General features: G+C 42.2%; 1 protein-coding gene across 1 annotated transcript in view; it reads right to left on the bottom strand.

Annotated features, from left to right (window-relative positions):
- The window catches only part of ntn1b (netrin 1b), a 50523-nt gene extending 29986 nt beyond the window's left edge, over nucleotides 1-20537 (bottom strand). Inside the window, exons 1-2 of the mRNA XM_085453495.1 lie at nucleotides 20283-20537; nucleotides 19066-20113 (exon numbers count right to left, since the gene is read on the bottom strand). Coding sequence (XP_085309621.1) covers nucleotides 19066-20080 — 1015 coding nt within the window. The 5' untranslated portion in view covers nucleotides 20081-20113; nucleotides 20283-20537. The remainder of the gene's footprint in view (nucleotides 1-19065; nucleotides 20114-20282) is intronic.
- Nucleotides 20538-22026: the final 1489 nt, after the last annotated feature.

The raw sequence follows: 22026 nt of genomic DNA, 5'->3' as shown, positions 1-22026 counted from the left end.
GATACACTTCAAAATTGGTTCTTTGCTAAGTTGTTTGTTATGTGTAGACACAACGCTGGTTCAAAAATAAAAATAAAAATAATCCACTGAAAATGGTCCAGTAGAAGGACTGGGCTGAAAATGAGTCAAAAAGCAGTCAATGTCCAAAGAAGAACTTTGCAAAACCTTCAGAAAGCCTATTGTTCAAGACAATTTACAAGCAAGTCTGGCTTGTTGGACACAAATGCTAAAAAGAAATGAGGGATGGCTTGAGACTTTTTTTTGCAGTACTGTAGATCAAAACTATCCTCACAATTACAGTCCATATATTTTCCCAGGGACAAGAAACCAGAGCAACATGCACTTAACTACAGGATTTTAGAAACAGGATTTACTGCACTGTTTATCATACAATCACCAAGTGGCAAGTCAAGTTTGCAATTGCTTAAAAATCCACTTCCTTTAATAGTGAGTAGATGGTAGTTTGGGGGAAAGCAACAGAAATAAAAAAAAAACCCACCAACTTAGCTTTTTTGTAAAATCAGTTTTTGTCTCAGTCTCGTGTCTCTGTGGCAGCGATGATGCTGCAAATTGTTATTTATAGAGCTCCAAGTCACAGTCATTTTATCTCAGGCCATTTTATATCGTGAGGTAAATAAAATCACTATGATCCTACAATTCCCTATGAGCAAGACCTCGGCAGCACTGGGAAGAAAAACAAATCCTTTTAAAATGAGATCTTCTGTGACCAGTTGGGGCGCAGCCAAACTGCAGCCGTGGGGCGTAATGTTTAAGGTGGACAAAACAGTTCTTTGACATATTTGTGGAAACTGTCAGAGCTACAAGCCTCTCACTGGGTATTTATCTTGACAATGTGATGAGCGCATCATAGCAAAGTGAAGCTTTTAAAATACAAGAAATCATTTGACCAGTTTTTAAACAATAGCGCTACATTTAGTGCGTGATCTTTTACTAAATAAGCATCTGAGAGAAGATTGTTGGAAAAAAACACAGATTCCCACTATGTGTGGTTCAATCCACACCTCTGTGTTCATCCACATTAAATAAAGGAGGAGGTCAAGCTCGTGTTAACGTTCTCTCCCTCTCAAGTCTTCGGCTTTGGCGACAGATAATAGCTGCACGGTCAAAACTCAGATATGCCACAATGTCCTCTTTGGTCCCCAGCTACTAAACTGCCTGTGTGGCCTTTGGGGCTGAATGATCACAGCTCATTTCAGTGCCAGCCCACGGAGATGTTCCACAAATCAGGTTAAATTCATGATCTTGGAGAAAGCACAATGCTGTGGCAGAAACATAAATAACAGTTAAATGTCTTCTTTTTGGTTCGTTTCATTTCTAGCCAGGCAGGATGTACATTAAAATACACACTGAGGCTACAGAGTGTCTGCTGGATTCTTGACTTGACTGTTTTCACATTCATTTTGTCCCCCCGACTCCACCGCGTTGCCAACCCACGTGGTCTACCCGCTCAGGGTGATTGGGTTTCAGCCATCAAGTGTCAACGCAAGATATGGATAAGGACCAGGAGTCAAGATTTGGGGCTAGGAATCTGTTGGCACTATCAGACTAGTTCAGGGACCAGGGTCCCTCACACACTAAGTATGGCTCATCGCAAACCTTGGCTTGGTGCTACCTATTAGGCATTCGTGACGGCAGTGCAAAGCTATCCACCTTGGGTTATTTGAATTTTTGGCTGAAAACAACTGCAACCACATCTTTTACACTTTCATAGAGAGCTAACATTACATCACATATTTTATGGTCTGTGACAGCAAAAGCAAAGCTGACAAGAACCATTACCTCTGTCCACTCCATATGAAGGCCAAAGGCTAACAGAACAGCTTAGCAGCATCTGCCTGCTTTTATGAGGGCAGATGCTATCAGGCTAATGATGCCATCACGGCTAATTTGGCAGCCACACATCTGCTCCTTGCTGGCAGGAGTTGCGACAGCTCCGCTACCATAACTGCAGACACAGAAACACAATGAGCCATCGCTCAGCTCACCTTTCACCTCCGATGAGCTGCCAGACAACACAAGGTTGCACTTTGTACCCGGGGACCAGATAAGAGATGAAAGGTATGAGTGGTGCTAATGAACTGAATTATCCTCACAATGAAAGACTGTCTAAAGCCATCCCTCTTTGCCACTTCGCCCAGGCCCGAGCATGTTTCTTCGTCTGTGTGAAAACGTGCGGCATTACTGTGTTTGCTTTTGGCCTCGGTGCAGATATCAATTGATGGGTTGTGTTTAAAAGAGAGACAGAGAAAAGAAATATGGGATTATGTGAAATAATCCCAGCTATTGGGTCTTAGTCTTTGTGCAGTTCTATCACACTTGAAAGTTGTTGTTCTCTCATATCTGTGTAATAAGAAAAACATATAGCTGCTCCAATCCAAAATCTAGAATAGATTAAATGACTTATATTTATATAAAACACATGAAAAGTAGATTTTTTTTTCACTACATGGAATTTAACAATGATTTTTTAATCTGTGCTTAAACTCTTGGCTCACATCAGCTTCGCTGAAAGACACCGAACACCTGTCAGCTCACAAAAAGGGAATTTCAGCAACTAAAGCTGGCCTCTGACCTAACAGGAATTTCCCTGTGGGTGTTAGGCATAATCAAGATTTTGGAAGCAAATTTTTTGCACAACACTGAAAGAGAAGGTGGCATGGCAAATGTTTCCCATGAAGCTTATGTGTATATTATTTTATATTTCGGAGTTCTAATAAGGTTGTCATTATACCACCAACCACTTTGTCTAATAGCAGAGTACCCCGCTGCTGATTATTGGTTGCAAAATGTGTGTAAACTCTCTGCCGACTGCATCTCTCAGTGTGGGAAGAAGTCTTTTCCCTGAGTTGCAGGTCCCGTCTCGCCGTGCAGCATGCGCTGATGTCATGGGAGGCGTTCCCCCTCCCTCTTTATGAGCACGGCTCTGTGATCTCTGGTGGAGATCAATTAGTTGAGCAATCAGCCCGCCCCTTGCTTTTGTGTGAGTAACTGCTCGTAAACCGTTTGGTTGCCTGGCGAACGGGGGAATGCACTGCCTCAACATAAACAGCCACCCAAAGTCAGCCTGGCCTCTCCTCCTCAGTGTAGTGCATGTCATTAGGTAATGCAGCGTGACATCAGCTCGTTGCAATTTACCATTAGCCAGTGTAGTTTAAGATTAGCTGGTAATAATTTGTGTGTCAATTAATGACCTGTTGGAGGTGATTTAAAAAGAGCAGCAGTTGCCTGCAGGTTTTAATGCAGCCAGGTTGATCTGTAGACATTATCCTGGCTTTACTTGCTTAAAACACACACGCAAAAAATGTTTATTCTAACAACATTCAGTGCATTCCTTCACAGTGTTCTGCATGTGCTACAGCACAATGAAGCACTTCCCAGTTTCTCTGCAGTGTGTGAGCTCTGACTGATCCGAGCCATGACCCGTTTTACTTCCAAGGGGGGCTGAACAAAACCGACCCGACATTTTGTAGCAGCCACATTTTGTAATTGTGCAATCAGTAATGACCAGAGTTATTCACTCCCCTTTCTAAACAGCCGCTGCTAGGTGGTGCCAACGATAACACACCCTCTCTTATGAATAATAACGCATAATGGCCAGTGTATCTCAGCCCATTTATCCTCTTGTTGTAGGATTGGGAGCGGTCCAGAGGAGGCGGGAGTGGGCGTAGCACTAGTTCAGTTTGCTGGAACATACGCCATGTAACTGCAACAGCCTCACTTGGAACCTCTGTTGCGTGTCACTCGTTTTTTCTGTCACGCTTTTATCTCGTCTTTTGGAATGAAATGGGACACAGATACACGAGGGGATGGGGATGGGGTGGGTGGGTGTAAAAGAATGTGTTTACATGCTGGCTATTAGCTCTCTTTTTTCTTCTTCTTCTTAGTTTTTCTTTAAATGTCCAGACCTGTTGTCGAGGCCTCTCTTTCACCTGATCCTCCCACCATCAGAGGTCATGTGTTTAAATTTAACGCAGAGCCAAATCTTGATCGCGTTTGAGGTTCGCTTCCTGGCAGCCCACTGGAGGAAACAAAACTGCACTAAAAATGACCAATTAAAGCACAAAGCTGATGGATTGGTGACGGAACATCCTGCTGTCACTGCTTTTCAAGACTGCGGGGCGTTCACTGGAGAATACTTCCTTTTTTATGCTCTGTGTTTGTGTGTGTGTGTGTGTGTGTGTGTGTGTGTGTGTGTGTGTGTGTGTGTGTGTGTGTGTGTGTGTGTGTGTGTGTGTGTGTGTGTGTGTACAACTGCGTCACTGACTAAAAATGCCCGCTGTGACTGTTGCTGAAATATTCTCTTGAGTAATAATCTCATAAAAGCTTATTAGCTTCTGATAGAGCTGTGTGTTTTTGTTTGATGCCTTGTATATTTTCATTTATGAACTGGAGCGCTTCCAAAGTGTAGGTGTGGAAACAGGCTGACAGGAGTGCTGCTCCTTTCCTTCCTCAAGTTTATGGGAGAGGTGATGAAAAGGTCCTCGGTCATTAAGGTCATTAAGCTTGATAAGCAAATTCTGTTCCCCCCGTTCTGTCTCTAAAGGAAGCTTATATGGTTATTGCATGCGGATTGCATCTAAATGCTATAACACCACTGTGCCCAGCTTTCTTAACTGTTCATCCATTACTTCAGTAGCTCTTTACACCATTTAATGTTGAGGTCTAGGCTGTTCCACTGTGTTTTTCTATCCAGGTATGCTTCTACCGTGTTATTGTAATGATGAAAAATTAAGCTGCTGGCAGTCAGATGGTTCTGCATAGTGGATCAAAATCTGATATTACTTTCCTGTGTTCATATTTCCATCAATTTAAACAAGATCTCAAATACAAATGAATGAAATGCAGCCAAAAACATTGACAGAGCCTCCACCATGTTTCACAGATGGCTGTAGACACTCACTGTTGTAACGCCTCGCCTGATCCCTCTCATTTGTACATATTGATGATCATTTGAACCAAAGATTTCAAATTCAAATTCACTCCATAAGACTTGTTGCTACTCATTTTCATTCTAGTTTGGGAGTTAGTATGCATGCCTCAGACTTTTTTTGCTGTTTCTTCCTCTTCCTTCCATTGAAGGTTCATCTGCATCTCTCAGGTCCTGTTTCTGGTCTTTGTTGGATTTCTTTCCTATTTTTTAATGACATGATTTTCAGATACTGTTCATCGGCTGTAGATTAAAGCTGCCACTTCTTCTTTTGTCCTCCACTTATCCAGTTTCCCAGTTTCCTCAAATTTCTTAAGGTCACGCTGGTGGTTCAAGACTTTTGCACGGTACTGTAGGCCAGAGTATATGGAGTTAAAATTACTTTTGCATTTTTAACCTGCATAAGTAAGCAGTGGGATCTGATCAGGAGTCAGTGTTTAATTTTTAAAAAAAATGTTACTAATTTCTTAACATTTGCCAGATTTCCTACATCATAAATTATCGCTGTAAGTCCATATACCTTTGTCAAACCTTTTTTCTCCATGTCATTACCAAGATCTTAAAAGTTCTCTGTCACTGAAGTTGAGTCACAAAGCTAGCTGGTTGGAACAGGGCATGACGTAGGATAAGACTTTGGAGCAGTGTGGCCTTTGTGGCACCACAAGCTTTGTACTTATTTTGTCCTTTGTCTAGATTACTGCAGCCTATAGTTCTTATTCATTGTGTCTTGTGAGTAATTTTGGATTATGGGAATTGTGGTTTAGTGTTGATACAATAGGGAGACATTTGAAAATCACCCACTTATCCTAACTGTAATCACCGAACTGAGGCCGGCCTGAATAGTTTCCTCCAGCTCACGGCTTGTATTTACAGTAAACCTGGCATTACATGAATTGAGCGTAATTGAGCTTGTGGTCATAAGAGGTATTCTCCAGACTAAACCTGTCCTAAACAGTCCTGCTGCAGGACTCCAGTGTTAGGCTGAGGTCCAAATCTCCCCCACAGAGCAAGGAGGTTATTTTAACACTCCGGCACACGGCAGCTCCACGGTGTTCACCCGTGCAGAGGGAATAAGGGAGGAAGAGGCAGGAAGCCACTAGGCTGTAAATCATAATGCTGAGGTGACAATCCATCGTTCTTGTGGCATGTTTATTGTGCTTTTCTTCACTTTTCTCCAAAGGCCTATTTATAACTGGCCACATTCCCATCTCAAAAATGTCTCTCCTGTGTATTTTAGATTGCACATTTAACCCCCTGTCCTAGCTATCAAAGATAAAGCTTAAGTGCAATTGTTTTTCAGTTTTCATTCAATTCACTGAGACATTTGTGGAGTTTTTGCACACAGTGGTGTGTAAACTCTTTACAAGTCAAAGAAAGGTGTGAAGGAAAGCTGTACACCAACTTAGGAAAACTCTTAGAGCTTGAACAGCATCAGATTTTCTTCAGATAGGAGGGGGGGGAAAATTAGGAAAATAATGGTTAATGGTTGCTTTTATGGAAACACTGAGAAGTCACAGGGATTTTGTTACTGCTGTGTACATTTCGTCCCAAAGTTTGTCCTGGTTGCTAGGTGGCTTCCAGGACATGGTACTGAGTGAAGAGGAAAAGGCTTGGTGTCTTCCTGAGGCACGTTAACTGAGGAAATCTTAGTGGCAATGTTCAGTGAACCTGAACCTTACTGGAGTAATGAGTAAAACAAATGCAGTACAAAGGCCTCAGCTATCAGTCAGACCTGCCTGGTTTATTACTAATATATCATTTTACTGTTTAAAGGGACGTGACCCTTATTTTTGCAAATCATTATCAGTTGCCTGCCATAACAAGAGTCACAGGCCAAAGACTGTATGTGAAAGATGGCCACAGTAACGTCAACTGTTAGTTTAAAATGGCTCTTTTTGAATCCTTGATTATAGCGTCTTTTGTTGTTTGTTTTTATCATTGTTGTTGTTTTGAACAAGAACTAAAGAGACATTTGGGGTCGTCAAGGTGCACGCACAGATTGCATAGCTGTTCTAGTTACATTATGCCGACCTGCTAATTAGTAACACAACGCAATGCACATGCTTTTTTGTTAGTTGTTAGTGCAATTACTGCAATTACATCTGATGTTTTTTTTCAAATAACTGCATTAAAAGATAACATCATTGGTTAACCCTTTAAGACCTACCATAGAACCAAGTCCGCCAGAGCTTACATTATATTTTTACATGCTGTAGTGCCATTTATGGGAGCATTTAAAGTTGCTATACATCAATACAACTGTTATAGCCCATATTTTAATAATATGAATGTATTAAGTCCATAGTAACTACATTAATTGCAAAAAAGTGCAATAAATTACAAAAGAATTGAAAATCGTTTTGGTTTTTTTTACATAAATTTCTACTTGGAGAAATTTAAGAGGTTTATCCCTCAAAACTTTAAATACAAAAAAGTTGCAAAAATAGTTTACAACAACAGGAAATTTAATTTGAGTGTCTTCATAGTTTTATTTTTGAGATACAGCAATTTTTATATACTGAAGGAAAAACGATGATGCAAATTTGCAAAGAAAACAGCATGTGCATCAACATAAACTATTTCCAGCAGTGCAATTCGAGTTCTAAGCATCCCAGAAACTATTCAGAAAAGAATAAAGTCAAACATGACTTATAAAAACACCAGTATAGGCTTTTAAGGCCTACAAATAAAAAACTATATTTTCCGCGAAAACAACGTCCCTTCCAGTTTCGGGCAGGAAATGGCGGACATGCGATCGACGTCGGTTTCAATGTGAGAAGTGTTACGAACAGCTGATCGGATCGGCAAAGCGTGTTTCTGGAATATTATGTTTTTGTTCCTGCAAGAGCTTTTTATGCAATTTTTGCAAAGCTATATGTGGAAGGAAACCGTGACCTAGGACAAGCTGATGGCATAAGATGTAAGTACAACTCCTCCGGTTTCATATGCAAAAAAAATTATTGCGCTAGCTTACGTGGTTCTGGTTCTACAGGGATTTAAAAATAGTTACGCAAAATGGAGCGTGCCTGCTCCAACCGGCTTTAAAGGGGTAATAGGTCCAGTTATGTACCTTAAATATATGTGGCCTAGCTGATGGTAAGTGACTACAGGTGCTGATTTGGTACCCACCTGTCATTCAAATCAGATATGGTCCAAATAATCCAACCTTTAAGCCAGCGGTCCCCAAACAATTTTTGCGCCACGGACCGGTTTATGTCCGAGAATATTTTCACGGACCAGCCTTTAAGGTGTCGCGGATAAATACAACATAATAAAACAGTACGGGTACCCAAAAAAGAAGATTTATTCATAACACACGGGAAAAGACCCATGGAAACTAAGTTAACGATTAAAAAAAAATAGCACTAAAAAGACCAAGACCCTTTTTTCTAGAAGAATTTAAACAAGTTCATTTTCATTTCAGCTCAGAAGTTGAGCATTTTAATACTGGAGTCTATAAAGATTGACTCACTTCAGAAGCCAGCCTCAAGTGGTCATTCTAGGAACTACAGTTTTTGGCTCTGGCTTCATTTCTAGCTCCAGAGGCTAATGACTGTATATAAAACAGGGTTAAATATTTATGATTTTACTCTCTGATCTCGGCCTCACTGTATATGCACATTACCCACAATGCAATAGGAATGCTAACATTTTTTTCTGTTGGGGCTTTTTTTGTGGCTAATGCACAATCTGCTAGTAGAGATAGTGAGCGAGCACATTGGTCTGGTAACCTCAGGTCAGTCTAAGAATCTGCTCAGTTTGTGGTTTTTTTTGTTTAGTTTCATTTTTAATTTTGAAATCTGTAATGTTCAGATCAAAATCAGAGCAAGCACAATGAGCTGTGAGATCAAACAGACTGTAACTTCTCAGCAAGCACTGTTGCATCAGTGTCTACATTAAGTCTTTTTTATGTTTTTTTTATGCATTTTTAAATAAGTAAATAGAAACCTTGCAGTCACTTCTGTGACTTCTTTAAAGTCTTATGGTTAGTGCCACAAGACAAAAATGGTGCCGTAACAGAGCCCAGGTACTGCACCAGTTGTATGTCACGGTCAAATCTAACATACTGTTTGGTTTCTCTGTTCTGAGGTCATTTTTCCCAAATGCCTGTATAAGTGGGAACCAGATACAAGGCGTTATCTCTAACTCCCTATCATGAGAAACTGCCTCGCTATCCGTGTAAATAAACACATGTAGGTGTTTGCAGGCTATAGGCTGTTCGGCGTTGCCTGAGCACAGTCAGCGCCTGAGGTTTTCCTGTGAGCAGAGATGGAAGGAAACCGCCTGTTATATGTCTCAGACGAATCAGGAGAGGAAGGAAATCACTTTATACTGTTTGGCTTGAGCCTGTTAAGGCATCGTGAGCCATCTGCCCCACGGTAGCTGTGACGACCTGAACAAGAGACAAGAGGAGGATGGGAACAGTCTACATGCCCACTCAGACTGGAAGGGTTACAGGAGACTGGAAGGCGGCTTAATCCTCTGCCTGTGGATGATTCCTTGCTCCCAGGCTGCTAAAGCAGTCTGCGTCAGTCACACACACACACACACACACACACACACACACACAGTGAGCAGAGGGAGAGTTCCTGCTGATGAATCCCCAGGTTTTCCCGCCTTTGAGCAGATGTGGAACCCTAGGATATTTATAGTCATTTAGGGAACGATGTCTGGTAGCCAGAGAATTTTCCTGTTCTCTATCTATCCTGCTGGATATCCCCTCAAATCCAATAAGTGGTTCCTCATTCTCTTTCAGAGAAGAATTGGTCACTGGGGTATGTGAGAGATGAGGCCAGAGCACAGGAGGATGTAGAAATCCATTATGGAGCAACAGGGCCACTCGGAGACGCCTCCGCAGAGGTTATATGGAAAAATAAATATGTAAGCGGGACCAGCAGCTCTATTTCCTCTTTGAGGCCGGCATATTATGTCTATCCTTTGTTTAAAAGTGAAGTTGCTGTTAGTGAAAAGAGGTGTGAGGCCATTAGCAGCTGGAATTTCTAATGCGTGGTGAAGGTTTAAACAGCAGTCACGTTTAATTTACATGATGTTATTGAGATCAGGCACACACACTGTGAGGCCTAAACTAATGACGGTTTCCCATAAAACTGTAGCAAAGACTTACTATCAATGCTATTCTAGTAGGGTTCAAGACATTTTGCAGATGACCATACGTGTTAGACATCTATAACTGAGCCGGTTGTCACTTGTTGCCTTTGTCTTCCAGTAAAAAGACACCTGTGTTGACAGCACAGCAGGAAGGATGGTACCAGCTAAAGGAGCTTAGCGTTTCCTCCACAGTGGAGCTGCTTAATGCTTTTTTTAGTGGAGAGGTTGGGGGGAGGTGGCACCGGGGGAAAGTTGGGTAAGTGACACCGAGGAAGCGTGTTGTGTGTGGTCGTACAAGCGGCGTTGTCACTGAGCTGGCTGTGTCGGGTGGCGACACAGCAGGGGAGCTGGCTGGGGGTCTGAAGCTGAGCTGCGGAGCGTGTCACTCCGCTGGCCCATTAATCATTCCCAGGCTGCACTGCTTCAGCGCCTCAAAAGGGCTCGATGTGCACACACTAGGTGGTCTCGATGCCACCCTGGAAGCCCCAGTCAGCTCCGTGTAGACAGACGATGGACACAAAGAGTCGAGCATCCGCACATTCGCACAAACATGTGCATCCATTTCATCTCGGCTACGTGAGCAAGAATGAAGACAAATAAACACTCAGAGCTGTCTTCGCCATTCACCTTGTGGCACTGACACTGTGGTCTGTTGTCAAATAAACAGAAGAATTAAAATAATAATAATCATAATATTATTTAGGATCTGAAAGTGAGTGTAATTGGAGTCCAAGTAGGAGTATGTCATACAGTGACCTACCGATCAGGTCTGAAATTTATATATGTCTGATCATAAATAGGAAGCCATTAAAGGGTCATAGCTGACAACCTGGGAGGATAATAAAATTAAAGTTAGTTTGACATATGTCATTTGTTTTAACATACTTGATGTCTTGTCTTGTTTTTCATGTTTGTCCATTTTGCTGCGAATTTTCTGAAGTTTGATTTTAATCCATCTTGCTGGTTTTATTTTGAAGTGGGTGCTTTTATTTTGAAAGATGAGAGTTGACAGCGGAAAGAGAGAACAAAAACACAAAATTCTCTCCAGTTAAGTGAAAATATTTAAGTTTTTTGTTAACAGACACCTGTCTGACAGTGGAATATGGTTCAATGTATTTAAAATTATGTTGTTCGCACTGAACAAATTTGTTGCCGTTTTTAGAGGTTTGTGTGTCTTTGATTTACAGGACTTCAAGCCACCAACGATATCTGCCAATTTGATGCTTTGGATGAATTGTGTGGTAGCTGAGACCTATATATGAGAAACCATATTTCAAACATGCATGAGTCAAGTCTGGTTTCCATATTTTATTTGGTGTAAATTGTGTGTTTTGTGCATCTCCGACCAAGTGGACTTTATCTAAACATGTTTTTGTTCAAATGCAGTAAGTACAGTAGCTCTTATGCTGTGGTCACTGCACTGTTTCATGTGACTGACTGTTTCTGTGAAGCATCAGCTTAAGAGACAATCATTCAGCCAGGGTTACTCTTGGCTGTAAGTTCAGTCATGCAATGAGACACAAGCTGAAGGCGACACCTGTGCAACACGAGTCAAACTTTGTTCTCTACTGTGCAATAAATTCCATTAAAGGAAAAGAACGGCTGGATGAACTGCACTTGTTGTCTGAAACTATATATTTTGGGCCATTTTCACAGCCCATCATGTGTCCAAATCTACGTGTGGTTCTTGTCATCTGACAGAGGCTAAAACTTTTGGATTAAAATGTATAATAAAGCAATCTGTATGCTAGGTGTCAGCATGTTCTGTGTTCTGTGCTAGTCGACACTGCTGTTATGGCGTCCAACAGCTCCTGAGTGAAGAATACGAGCGTTAAGCGAGGGTGAACACACTCCTCTCGAAACACTGAGTCACCTCTCCAAACCACCATCCACAACTTCGCAGAACAAGATTTTTCAGTATGTTCTTAAAAGCCCGAGTGAAACCTTTCTGGCTCCTAACAGCCGTGTCTGTGTTGAATTATGAGCTCAACAAAACAAAATCCTCAAAACATGCAGGCTTTACCCAGAGGACACTGGGTTGTAGCGGAGCATGGATTTTTTTGAGATCCCCCAAATACATCTCTTTGTTTTATGGTTTGGTTGTATACAGAGAAACCTCTTACCAAAGGCACATAGGCTTATGTTGCAAGACAGACTGGAGGCGACAGAGCGAAGGCCAATACCAGAAGCATTGTTCTCCACTTGTAATCGTGACAGAGCTAAATGATGTATTTCTGGACGTATCCAGCTCCAGCATGAAGGATCACCTAACATGGAGGCTTAAATACAAAAAAAACGTAGGTTGTAGTCCTACTGAGCAGAAAGGTCTATGAAAGGTCTATGAAGTGCAATACACTAAACACTGATTTCCCTGTAATCAACCACACAACATGCTTTTAAGTTTATGGTCATGGACAAATAGCTTTAGCAAAGAGCATGTGCAATATGGACTAAGGACTGTATACAAAATATTTGGAGGGAATATGTTTTGCTTTTATCATTGACTGTATAGAAGAGATGGATGGAAGTACTGTGACATCACTCACTGTATAGTGAATCTTCAAGCTGAGCATTGAAGCATTTAACATGCTGGTTTTGGAAACCAGTCATTACAAGCAACGGGTGGATTTTACTGAGAAACCGAAGGACACTGCCCTCTCATTAAAAGCTTCTTATACAGAAGATGCTTTATCTTCCCTTATGACTCTAAAGGGGCCGTGAATTACAAAATGAACACCACTCCATATTAAACAACACTTTAAACTAGAGATTTTAAAAGTAAACTCATCAAGAAAGTGTTTGCTGAGCTCATACGATAAAGAAAATGAGGGTTTTTTCCCATAAACCTCTATAGAGATGGACTGCTTTTGGCAGCCAGAGGAGTCGCCCCCTGCTGGCCGTGAGAATACATGAAGATTTAAGGTGTTCCTGCTTCATTTGTCAAACCCAAGAGGTACAACCAGCTTTCATCCACTGTCCATTATGTTTATATATCTGGGGATAAATTACAGTAAAATTTAGAGTGTTAATTATAGTATGTTGGAAAATGTAACATTTTCTTTTTATTTATGAAATTACTTAAAATGACTGTTTACTTTTCTTTTTGTTATTAACAGTTATATTTGTCCAACTAATTCAGTGCAGTTTTATTATTTTATTGTCACTTTGAGATCATTAAAGTATTTTTTTTCTTTCTTTTTACTTAAATGATGATAAGTGTGAGAAAGTTCTAGCTCAAGTAGATAGGACAGACTTTCTTTAACAAGGGGTTCAACCCCCTCTGATAGTAAGTGAGGTGCCCATAAACAAGGCATTGGTGCGGAATAACCATAATGATATGGTTATGATAATAATAGAAAACAAAGTAAATGTTGGAGTGAGCAGCATGCTCCTGTTGTGGGTTGTTAATGATCCCAGGGATAACCTCCTTTTCCTTTGGGTTTGAACCAACCTTCACGAGTGCTGTGCAAACAGTCTAAAGCAGACCAAGACTCAAAAACAGAAGAACTAAGTCTCTTTACTGAAGATTAATTTTTATCCCGCTTCTAAGGTATTTTATTGTCAAGTTAAATTACTGATTTTAAAAAAGTACATCATATATGATGAGATATGGCAAACAAAGCCCTGGTAGGCGTTAACTCTTCGCAGTCACATCTCAGTTCTTGGGGTTTCCTTCAACAAATGCCAAAGGAATCTGGAATTGTTCAAATATCATTCGAGATAACCTCGCAATTAAGTGGCCTTTAAAAAATGGATCCAAAAACAAAAGAAAATGATGGATAATGGTTCTTGTCACAGTTTCCACAGCGAGTGTCTCCAGTTTTCCTGCTAGGGTCGACCCCAGAGGAGTCCGTCATTTGAGCTGTGCCGATAGTTTTTTTTTTTTTTCATATTCATAAGGAAAGCACAGGCGGGTCTGCTTCACATTTGATTTTACTGATTGAAATAAATTGCTTCATTACTGCCTGCAATTTTCTCTCCCGTCGGTCACCCCGTTTGAGATTTCCTCCCTGTGCGCCTCCGAGCTGCAGCCGTGCAGCGCTGACAAGTTCTACATGACTGAGACTCGTCAGTCCGGCGGCCTGGCGGTCCGGTCCCGGTTGGACTCTGTCAAGGGTGTCTGACTTTCCACGCTGCTGCAGTGCCAGAAATGTTCCCGAGTGTTTCCTCACCTGCAGCACACCTGTTTCCTATTAACTGCTTTTTATTGAACATCTCTTTCTATTTTCTTCTCATTATTCCACCTTTATTAAAGACACTTTGCTTTGCTGTTGTTGAGTCTGCTTTAGACTGTTTGCACGGCGCAGTGAAGGTTGTTTCAAACCCAGGGGGGAAAGACTGTTCCTCCTGCGATCATTTACAGCCCACAACAGGAGCATGTCGCTCACTCAAACATTTGCTTTGTTTTTTATTATCACTATCCCTATTAAAGCCAACCTGATTCCTCGCCAGTGTTGTTTATGAACGCTTCACTTATTATCAGAGGGACTAAAAACCTTCCTGTCTGATCATCTGCAAACACAGTGTGTATTGTGCCTGCTTGTTAAGACGTATGAAACCCATCAAAACAACAACAAGCCCAAAAATAGCGGTCACCTCTGGCTATTGTTGCCTTAAAAAAACATAAAGAAAGAAAATTCACTCTACCCCGCAACACACACACATGCACACTCACACAAATATGTCTCAGCTTCCAAATTCAACAGAAAGGGCTGACTCTGTGCCCCCTGGCATTGCCACACAGCGACAGGCCAGAGAATAAGGGGGGGGGGGGGGGTAAGAGCGAAGGGACCCGAATGCAGCTTCTATTACAAGGAAACCTATGACATCATTGCTTTGCAGAAATTCTTCTCTCCCGTCACATGGGCTGCTGCTAAGGAGCTGAAATGAGACCCAGATGGTGAGCAGGCCTGGCCCGGCCTAACCTGGCATCCCAGGGGCGGGGAGCGGGTGGCACAGACACCGTCAGCAGAAACGGTGTCAGTGGTGCCACTGAGCCATATTTGAAATCATCATGGCTCAGCGGTAAACTGAACATGAAAGCAGGGCTTTAGATGTGGAGTGGCTCACATGGTTGCGGTGTCCTTGTATCGCCAGGCTCTGGTTCCCTCCTGTCTCCAGCAGTGTCTCCTCTCTCCCCCCCCCTCTCTCTTTCTCTCTGAACTGCTGCCATGCAAGGTACTCATAACCCGACTGATTTGAAAGTCTGATTCGATTGAATCCAAGTGCACAGCCCAGCTGCACAAATGCAAATGGCCTTGAACACGGACACTTCTTCCAGATGAAAATATTGTGCGACAATATCCACTTTTCCGCTGGCAGTAAGTGCACATTAACATCCATTTTTAACGGATTTTAAAATTCAGATGAAGGCATTTTAAAAACGAGTGCTGCTGTTGGCAGTACTTGAGTGTCTTTAAGAGGACTGTTGGGTTACATGTGACCAGAAGAAGCCACTTCAAAGGCAGCTGTAGCATTGATTTTAATTCTTCTGTCATATTTACCGTCAATCCCGGCGGCTCTTTAAAGATACGTGAACGTGCATTTAGATTCTTTATTACAGAGTGTACTGGCAGAGTCAGCCAGCAGCCGTCTGATACAATCACATCCTAATTCAGCTGCCTTGTGGGTGGCAAATAGGTTGGCTCTTCCTCACAAAGATATCTGTGTAGGTTTAATGAATGCCTGACGCCGTTTTCTACACTACAGGGTTGCTCGATGGAATCTCTCCTACAAACACTTTTTTTCCTTACACTTAGAGACACATAAAAGCAGCTACAGGAAAATTCACCTCAAAATTGTATGAGACTGACTGCACCTCCAGTTGTCCGGAGGTTCTAAAAAAAAAGAAGAAGAAGAAAGAAAGAAAAGAAAGAAAAACAGAGCATCACGCGGCAGGGTGACAGCAAAAGCAAAAGCATAAATCGAACAAGTGCAAAATTACACGTATGAGTGAAGGGACCATCTTCATCTCGTCTCGAAACCCACTTGGCAAGCCAAAGTTTCCCACAGTACACTCCCCCCTCCCCCACCCCCACCTTCACAGCCCATCAGTCACTCAGGCCGGAGAGGAGCAGGGGCCTGACTGTCAGGGGTCAGAGCGCCATATACGCGGAACACGAAGAGAATATGAAGCAGCTGCCTGGGACATGAGAGCCTGATGTGTCACCATATGTGCGCGTTTCCCAACATTATGCATTCCTTTATGGCTCACGGTCAAATATCATCACGCACTGAGTAATTAAACAAGCACCGAGCTGTGTGTGTGCGTGCGTGCGTGCGTGCGTGCGTGCGTGTGTGTGTGTGTGTGTGTGTGTGTGTGTGTGTGTGTGTGTGTGTGTGTGTGTGTGTGACAGTAGTGTCTGTTACGTAATTAAAAAACAGAGAGCTCGCAATAAAAAATATGTTTTGGAGAAAAACTATAGATGCTGCAGTTTTTAACGTGTAACACACTTTAAAAAATGAATTGCGGATTTAAATGATTTGCTGAGCTTTTCTCAGACTTGAAATCACATTTATTTTACTTTCCACGGCACAGTTTTGAGAGCAGCGCCTGCGTGGTTTTGTTTTCACGGCCGTCTCTTTTACTTGCTTACCTTTTCTGTTAGATTGGGTGAAAGTTTCAAAGAGTTTTGAAAGGTCGCGCATAGTAAAGGCACCTAAATGACTCCGGATAGCTGCGGGCCGCACGGAGATTTAAAAGAAGTGGATACTTTTGCCCAACATGCAAAATATTCCCATTTATAATAAGATGATTAAAAACAACTATGCGAGAGATGCAATACCAAAATAAATGATGCATTTTTTATTTCTAATATAAAATATGTGCAAAAAAAAAAAAAAAAAAACCTCGTGACTATAGAGAGACAGTTTGAGTCTCGCTCTAATCTTTTTTCAGTCTCTTTACTGTAATTTTGAATGTCCTGGGGGGTTTTCTTGCAGCCGTTCGATGTCTCCTTGTAAATGTTGACGTTCCCTTCATATGGAAGTTATGAAGAAACGCTGGGTGGCCAAACGCATTCCACGGGGTGAGAGTGAGAGGGGGAAAGAGCAGGAGGGGGGACCCGTGCCCCTCTTGTTTTATGGTCAAATTTGTCAGTCGTTCACCTCCAGCTGATAGGAATGCTGCTGCCAACGTAAATGCGTTTCTTTCTTTCTTTTCTTTTCTTTTCTTTTCTTTTTTTTTGATGACGACCCTGCATGCAAAGTCATGGGAAGTTGACTTTGTCCTGAACAATAAGTGAAACCAACTCTCCCATAACCGCTCTCTCTCTCTCTTCCCTCAGCACCGCGATGTCCTCCAGCGGGGAGGAGAAATCCAGACACATCATTAGCGCCACAACTCTGCATCCCCACCGCCAGACCATATGGACCAGAGCGCTCAGTGGAAACAACCCCTCCCCCTGGCTCCTCTTCTTTCATGCAAAAGGTGTCAGGACACCCTTATTATTTTCTCTTAGGGAGACATGATCAGTCTGGCTTTTTTTTTATTATCTGATGACACCAGTCGCACAAAAAAAAAGTGAGTTGGTGGTGTAAAGGGGGCCCTCCCTCCCTCCCCTTTACAGCGAGATGGATGCCACAAGTGACAAGCCTTTGTTTTAGTAAAATACACTCACATGCTGGCTTTTGCAAGGGCGAAAGGCGGAGGCCAAGGGGAACAACTTGTTCACTTGTTCCGTTTGGTTGAGCAAACCATGGCAGTGTCGGAGACTTTGTTACATTTCCAGGTTTGCTTCGCTTTAAGCTGTTGATATAAACTTTCCTGCTCTCTGTTCAGAAATAATCAGCATCGCAGCAAATACACTCTCCCTACAATTTAAAAAAAAAAAGAGGGGAGATCTGGCTTCAGATTACCCAGCGCTTTGTCCTCCTCTCTGAATAGTTTACTGCCTCTAAAGTGGCAGTTTATACTCTACGTGCCAAAAATGTCAATAAAACCGCCCTAATCGCCCGTCCAATCTGTAATAGCACCTGCTTATGGAAACACAACACGCCCCTGCAGTGTATCTGTGCAGCTGCAATGTTTCCTTTCCTATTAGAGCTGCTACTACAGTCGGAAACACGCGGGGCAAAACGAAGTCACGCATTTGGGCAGGCGCGCTTTGTTTACTGAAACGACTTCCTGCCTTTTCTTTGCTATTCATGGATTTATTGTGGATGTTGATAAAGATCAAAGGTTGACAAAGTGCGTTTTTGCAGAACTGATATGGAGGATGTGAAAGTTGGGAAACAACAGAAAAAGACTTTTTTTTTCTTTATTTCACGGTGGCGCACCTGCCTCCTAGAAATCATTGGTGTTTCTTTTAGCGTAATTTGTATTTTTTTTTTTCAAACTAAATTGGCGAAATCTTTAATTTGCTGAAACAGCAATTAGTCCTAATTTCTACTGAAAAAAGATCTTGCTATTTTTTTCCTGCGGTCGTTTCAACAACAGTTTATTTGGTTTGAGAGATATAAAAAGTATAATAAATACCCTTATAAATGATAATAATTCACCAATAAGTTGGTTAATTTTCAAGAAAGTATTTTGAAGATATAGACGTTTTAGTTTGAGGGGTTTTCACTGCGCAGGTGCTGAGATTTCAGCTTGTTTTTGACATAAAGGCCTTTTCCTCCTCTTTTCCTCCAATAAAATATATTTAGCCAAAAAGAAATTAATTATTTCTAATTTAAGGAGCACCATTTACCATATTTCCCTGTGCGTAAAGTACGCATTTTAGACTTAGGCGCAAAATGATATTTTAAATTGGAGAGACTAGTTATCAGGGGAGTGAGAAAAACAAAAGTAAAGACAAACGAATAATCACCTGGCTAGAATTAAGTGTGTGTGTGTGTGTGTGTGTGTGTGTGTGTGTGTGTGTGTGTGTGTGTGTGTGTGTGTGTGTGTGTGTGTGTGTGTGTGTGTACAGCAGAAAACACTGATAACAACACTCATTACGATTATTTTGGCACTGATAAATGCTTAAATATTTCCAGAGTGAATTGGAAAACAGGGGATCCCTTACCGACACATTCGTTGGCTTCTCTAACCGTGGCGCGCTGCCAGGGTCGGTCGTAGTGGAAAGGTTTGCACCTGTCGCACTCCGGTCCCGCCGTGTTGTGTTTGCACTCGCAAACCAGATTCCCCTCTCTGTCCTTGACGCACTTTGAAGCGTGCCCGTTGCACTTGCACCGTCCTCCGACCTGCAGGTCCGACACTGCGTAAAAGTAGGAATCGCGGGCTAGCTCGGAGTCGTCCTCGTTCTCGTCTCCGAACGTGTGAAGCCGGCTGAAGATCACCTTGATGTCCGTGGCTGTCACCCAGTCCTGAAGCACCGGAGAGTTATCAAAGTCGTGTGCCGACGGTCTGCCGTCCAGCGTGCTGAAGGCTATGAGCCCACCTGTCAGCGGGTGCATGTCTGTGTGGGAGTCCGTGCAGATCGCCTCTTGCTCGTTCTGCTTCGTAATTGCTGCCCTGTTCTGCCGGTTGTACATCTTCTTGCACTGAGTGGAATAAAACTGAAAAGGTACCCACGATTTGCCATAGTCCATGGACTTGTAGATCGCCATGGACTCGGGTCTGGGCGAGCAGAACTGCAGGCTCACATAGGTGACCTCAAACTTTTTACCCAAGGACAAGGTGAGAGTGACGTTCTGCGGATACTGCACGTAGTTTTCAGACTGCCAGCAGGTGAGGTTGTGAGGGTTGTTGAGGTCTGTCAAATAGGCAGGTGGATGGGACTTTTTGGGATCTCCGGAGTCGCACGTGTGACAGTCCCTACTCCTCTCCTCTCCTTTTTCGGTCACCACGCAGTAGCGGGCGGCCGGAGTGCCGCAGGTGCTGGACACGCGCACGTCCTTCCCAAAAGCAGAGTTGACAAAGTCGGGGATGCATCTCCGAGGATTCCCGTTCTCGTCATAGCACGGGTCCGGAGGGGAAGACTGTGCAGCAAACATGCTGAACCCGTATCCCCCAAAGACACATTTGGTAAGCGCAGAAACTGTCACCAAGGTGACCCAAACCTCCAAAATCCTTTGCATTGTAATCCGTGAGTCGTAGGGGGTGGGTTTGCGCTGAAATGCGACGAGGACAAGATAATCAGTTAGCAGCGCTGCAGTCAGGTATTAAGAAGAAAACAAGACAGCTATTAAACAATAAATAACGCTCACGAGGAAATTAGAGAGTGGGTTAGGACGCAAACAAATGCATGAAAAGAAATAAATGTGTATAAAATATTCTTACAGGGCCAAGAAAACTCCACCTAGACCACTACCTCCAAATATACAGCTCAGCCTGAAAGTGCAGGAGAACTCCAAAGAATTTGGAGAAACAGCCTATCCGATTTAATCCGCAACTACTGCTATAGTTATACTTCCCCCCCTCTTTAAAAAACCCAGAATAAAACCAAGATATGGCAAATGCCCAGCTGGCTCTGACCCTCCTTCTGCCTCTGCCTGTCCACTCAGTCACACCTCTGCCCACCTCTATCTCCTTCTGTCCCATTCCCTCTCTGTTATAATAGAAAAAAGGGGGCTCCGCTCATTCAGTCAGGAGTCGGAGCTTTTTTTTTTCTTTTTTCTTTTTTAATGTCTCGACGTCGGAGATGGAGCAGCGACATCGTCCGGCATATTACGTGAACTACAAGCTTAAAAAGCAAACTCGAAATGAAACTTAAGAGTCATGCAGTCATTTGATTTTTTCAGCTACCTCTCTCTCTTTAATCAACAGTGTATGTATGTGTTATTTAACTAAGATACAATAATAAAAAAACACGTCTAAGATACCATCAATGACCACCGTGGTTTCATCGCTGGTCTTTAAACCACATCCTTATCTTCACGCACAGGAAATCAGCTGCACGTTTGCAGCCCCAGTAAGCTGCAAGTAGCAAGACACAACCTTCCTTTTCATGTCGTTATTGTCTAATGTGCCAGCAAGGGAGTGATGCAACATTGCCTAACAGGCACACTGTACATTAAAAAAAAAACTGAACTGTCGTCTCAATGAGATATATAATGAAATATTACATATAAACAGCTTAAAGCCATCTCTTTTTTTTAATCATAGGTTAACTTTTGTTAACCTTGTCTTCAGTTTTAATTGGGATTGTTATTTTTGGATTCCATTTATTTTATTTATTTGAACAACGTTGTAAAGTCAGATAAAGTAAGTGTTGTGAAAATATGAACGAGTACTTAGAATGTCTTGATACATGCTCAGTCATCCAGGTATAACGAAATCCTTTGAAGGGAAAGAGCATCTTTGAATCAAGGAGGGGGGCTAAGGATACGTCTTTCACCATCTTACAAAGCTGTGATTGGAGCCATTCCCCATCTCTCTGTAAATTGTACGCACCATGACAATTTAGATATTGAAAATGACCTCATGGCCCATCATTCCCCAGTTGGGGAAACCTCTGGTGTTGGAAACTGAAGGAGTCACACACAAGTGGATGAAATGGATTAGGGATAGGGACTATAAATATATATAGTATTATATATGTGTGTGTGTGTGTGTCTTTTTTTTAACCATTGTTTATTTTTGGTAACTTGTAGATAAAATTTTACTCTGATTAATGTTTTTAGAAATTGCTGGGTTGTTGATAGGAAAGGGGAAGCTGATAAATGTTTCAGAATTGCAACACTCTTTTGGGTGTTTACGTATGCTGTGATAATGTTAGGTAAAAGAGGAAACATCACAAAACAAAAGCAAATGTAGCACATTGAGCATCACTACTGATACACAAAGCAACAATAAGTTACACTCAGCAGTTTATTTCTTACATTGTGCTAATATTGCGTTGGACTACCTTTTGTCTTCAGAGCTGCCTTAATTCTTAACGGCAGAGACTGATAAAGGTCATGGAAATATTTGCTAAAAGGGTTTGTTCTGTATTGACATGACAGCATCATGCAACTGCTGCAGATTTGCATGTGCATCATCTGTTAAAGCACATCCCAGTGGCGCTATATTGGATTGAGATCTG

Source organism: Copadichromis virginalis, linkage group LG4 (assembly GCF_057382275.1).
Source record: "Copadichromis virginalis isolate Kocher_CV1m ecotype Utaka linkage group LG4, C_Virginalis_male_GT1.1, whole genome shotgun sequence".
NCBI classification, from domain to species: Eukaryota; Metazoa; Chordata; class Actinopteri; order Cichliformes; family Cichlidae; genus Copadichromis; species Copadichromis virginalis.
Note: the sequence above shows the minus strand (reverse complement) of the source record. Positions and strands in the feature narration are given on the sequence as shown.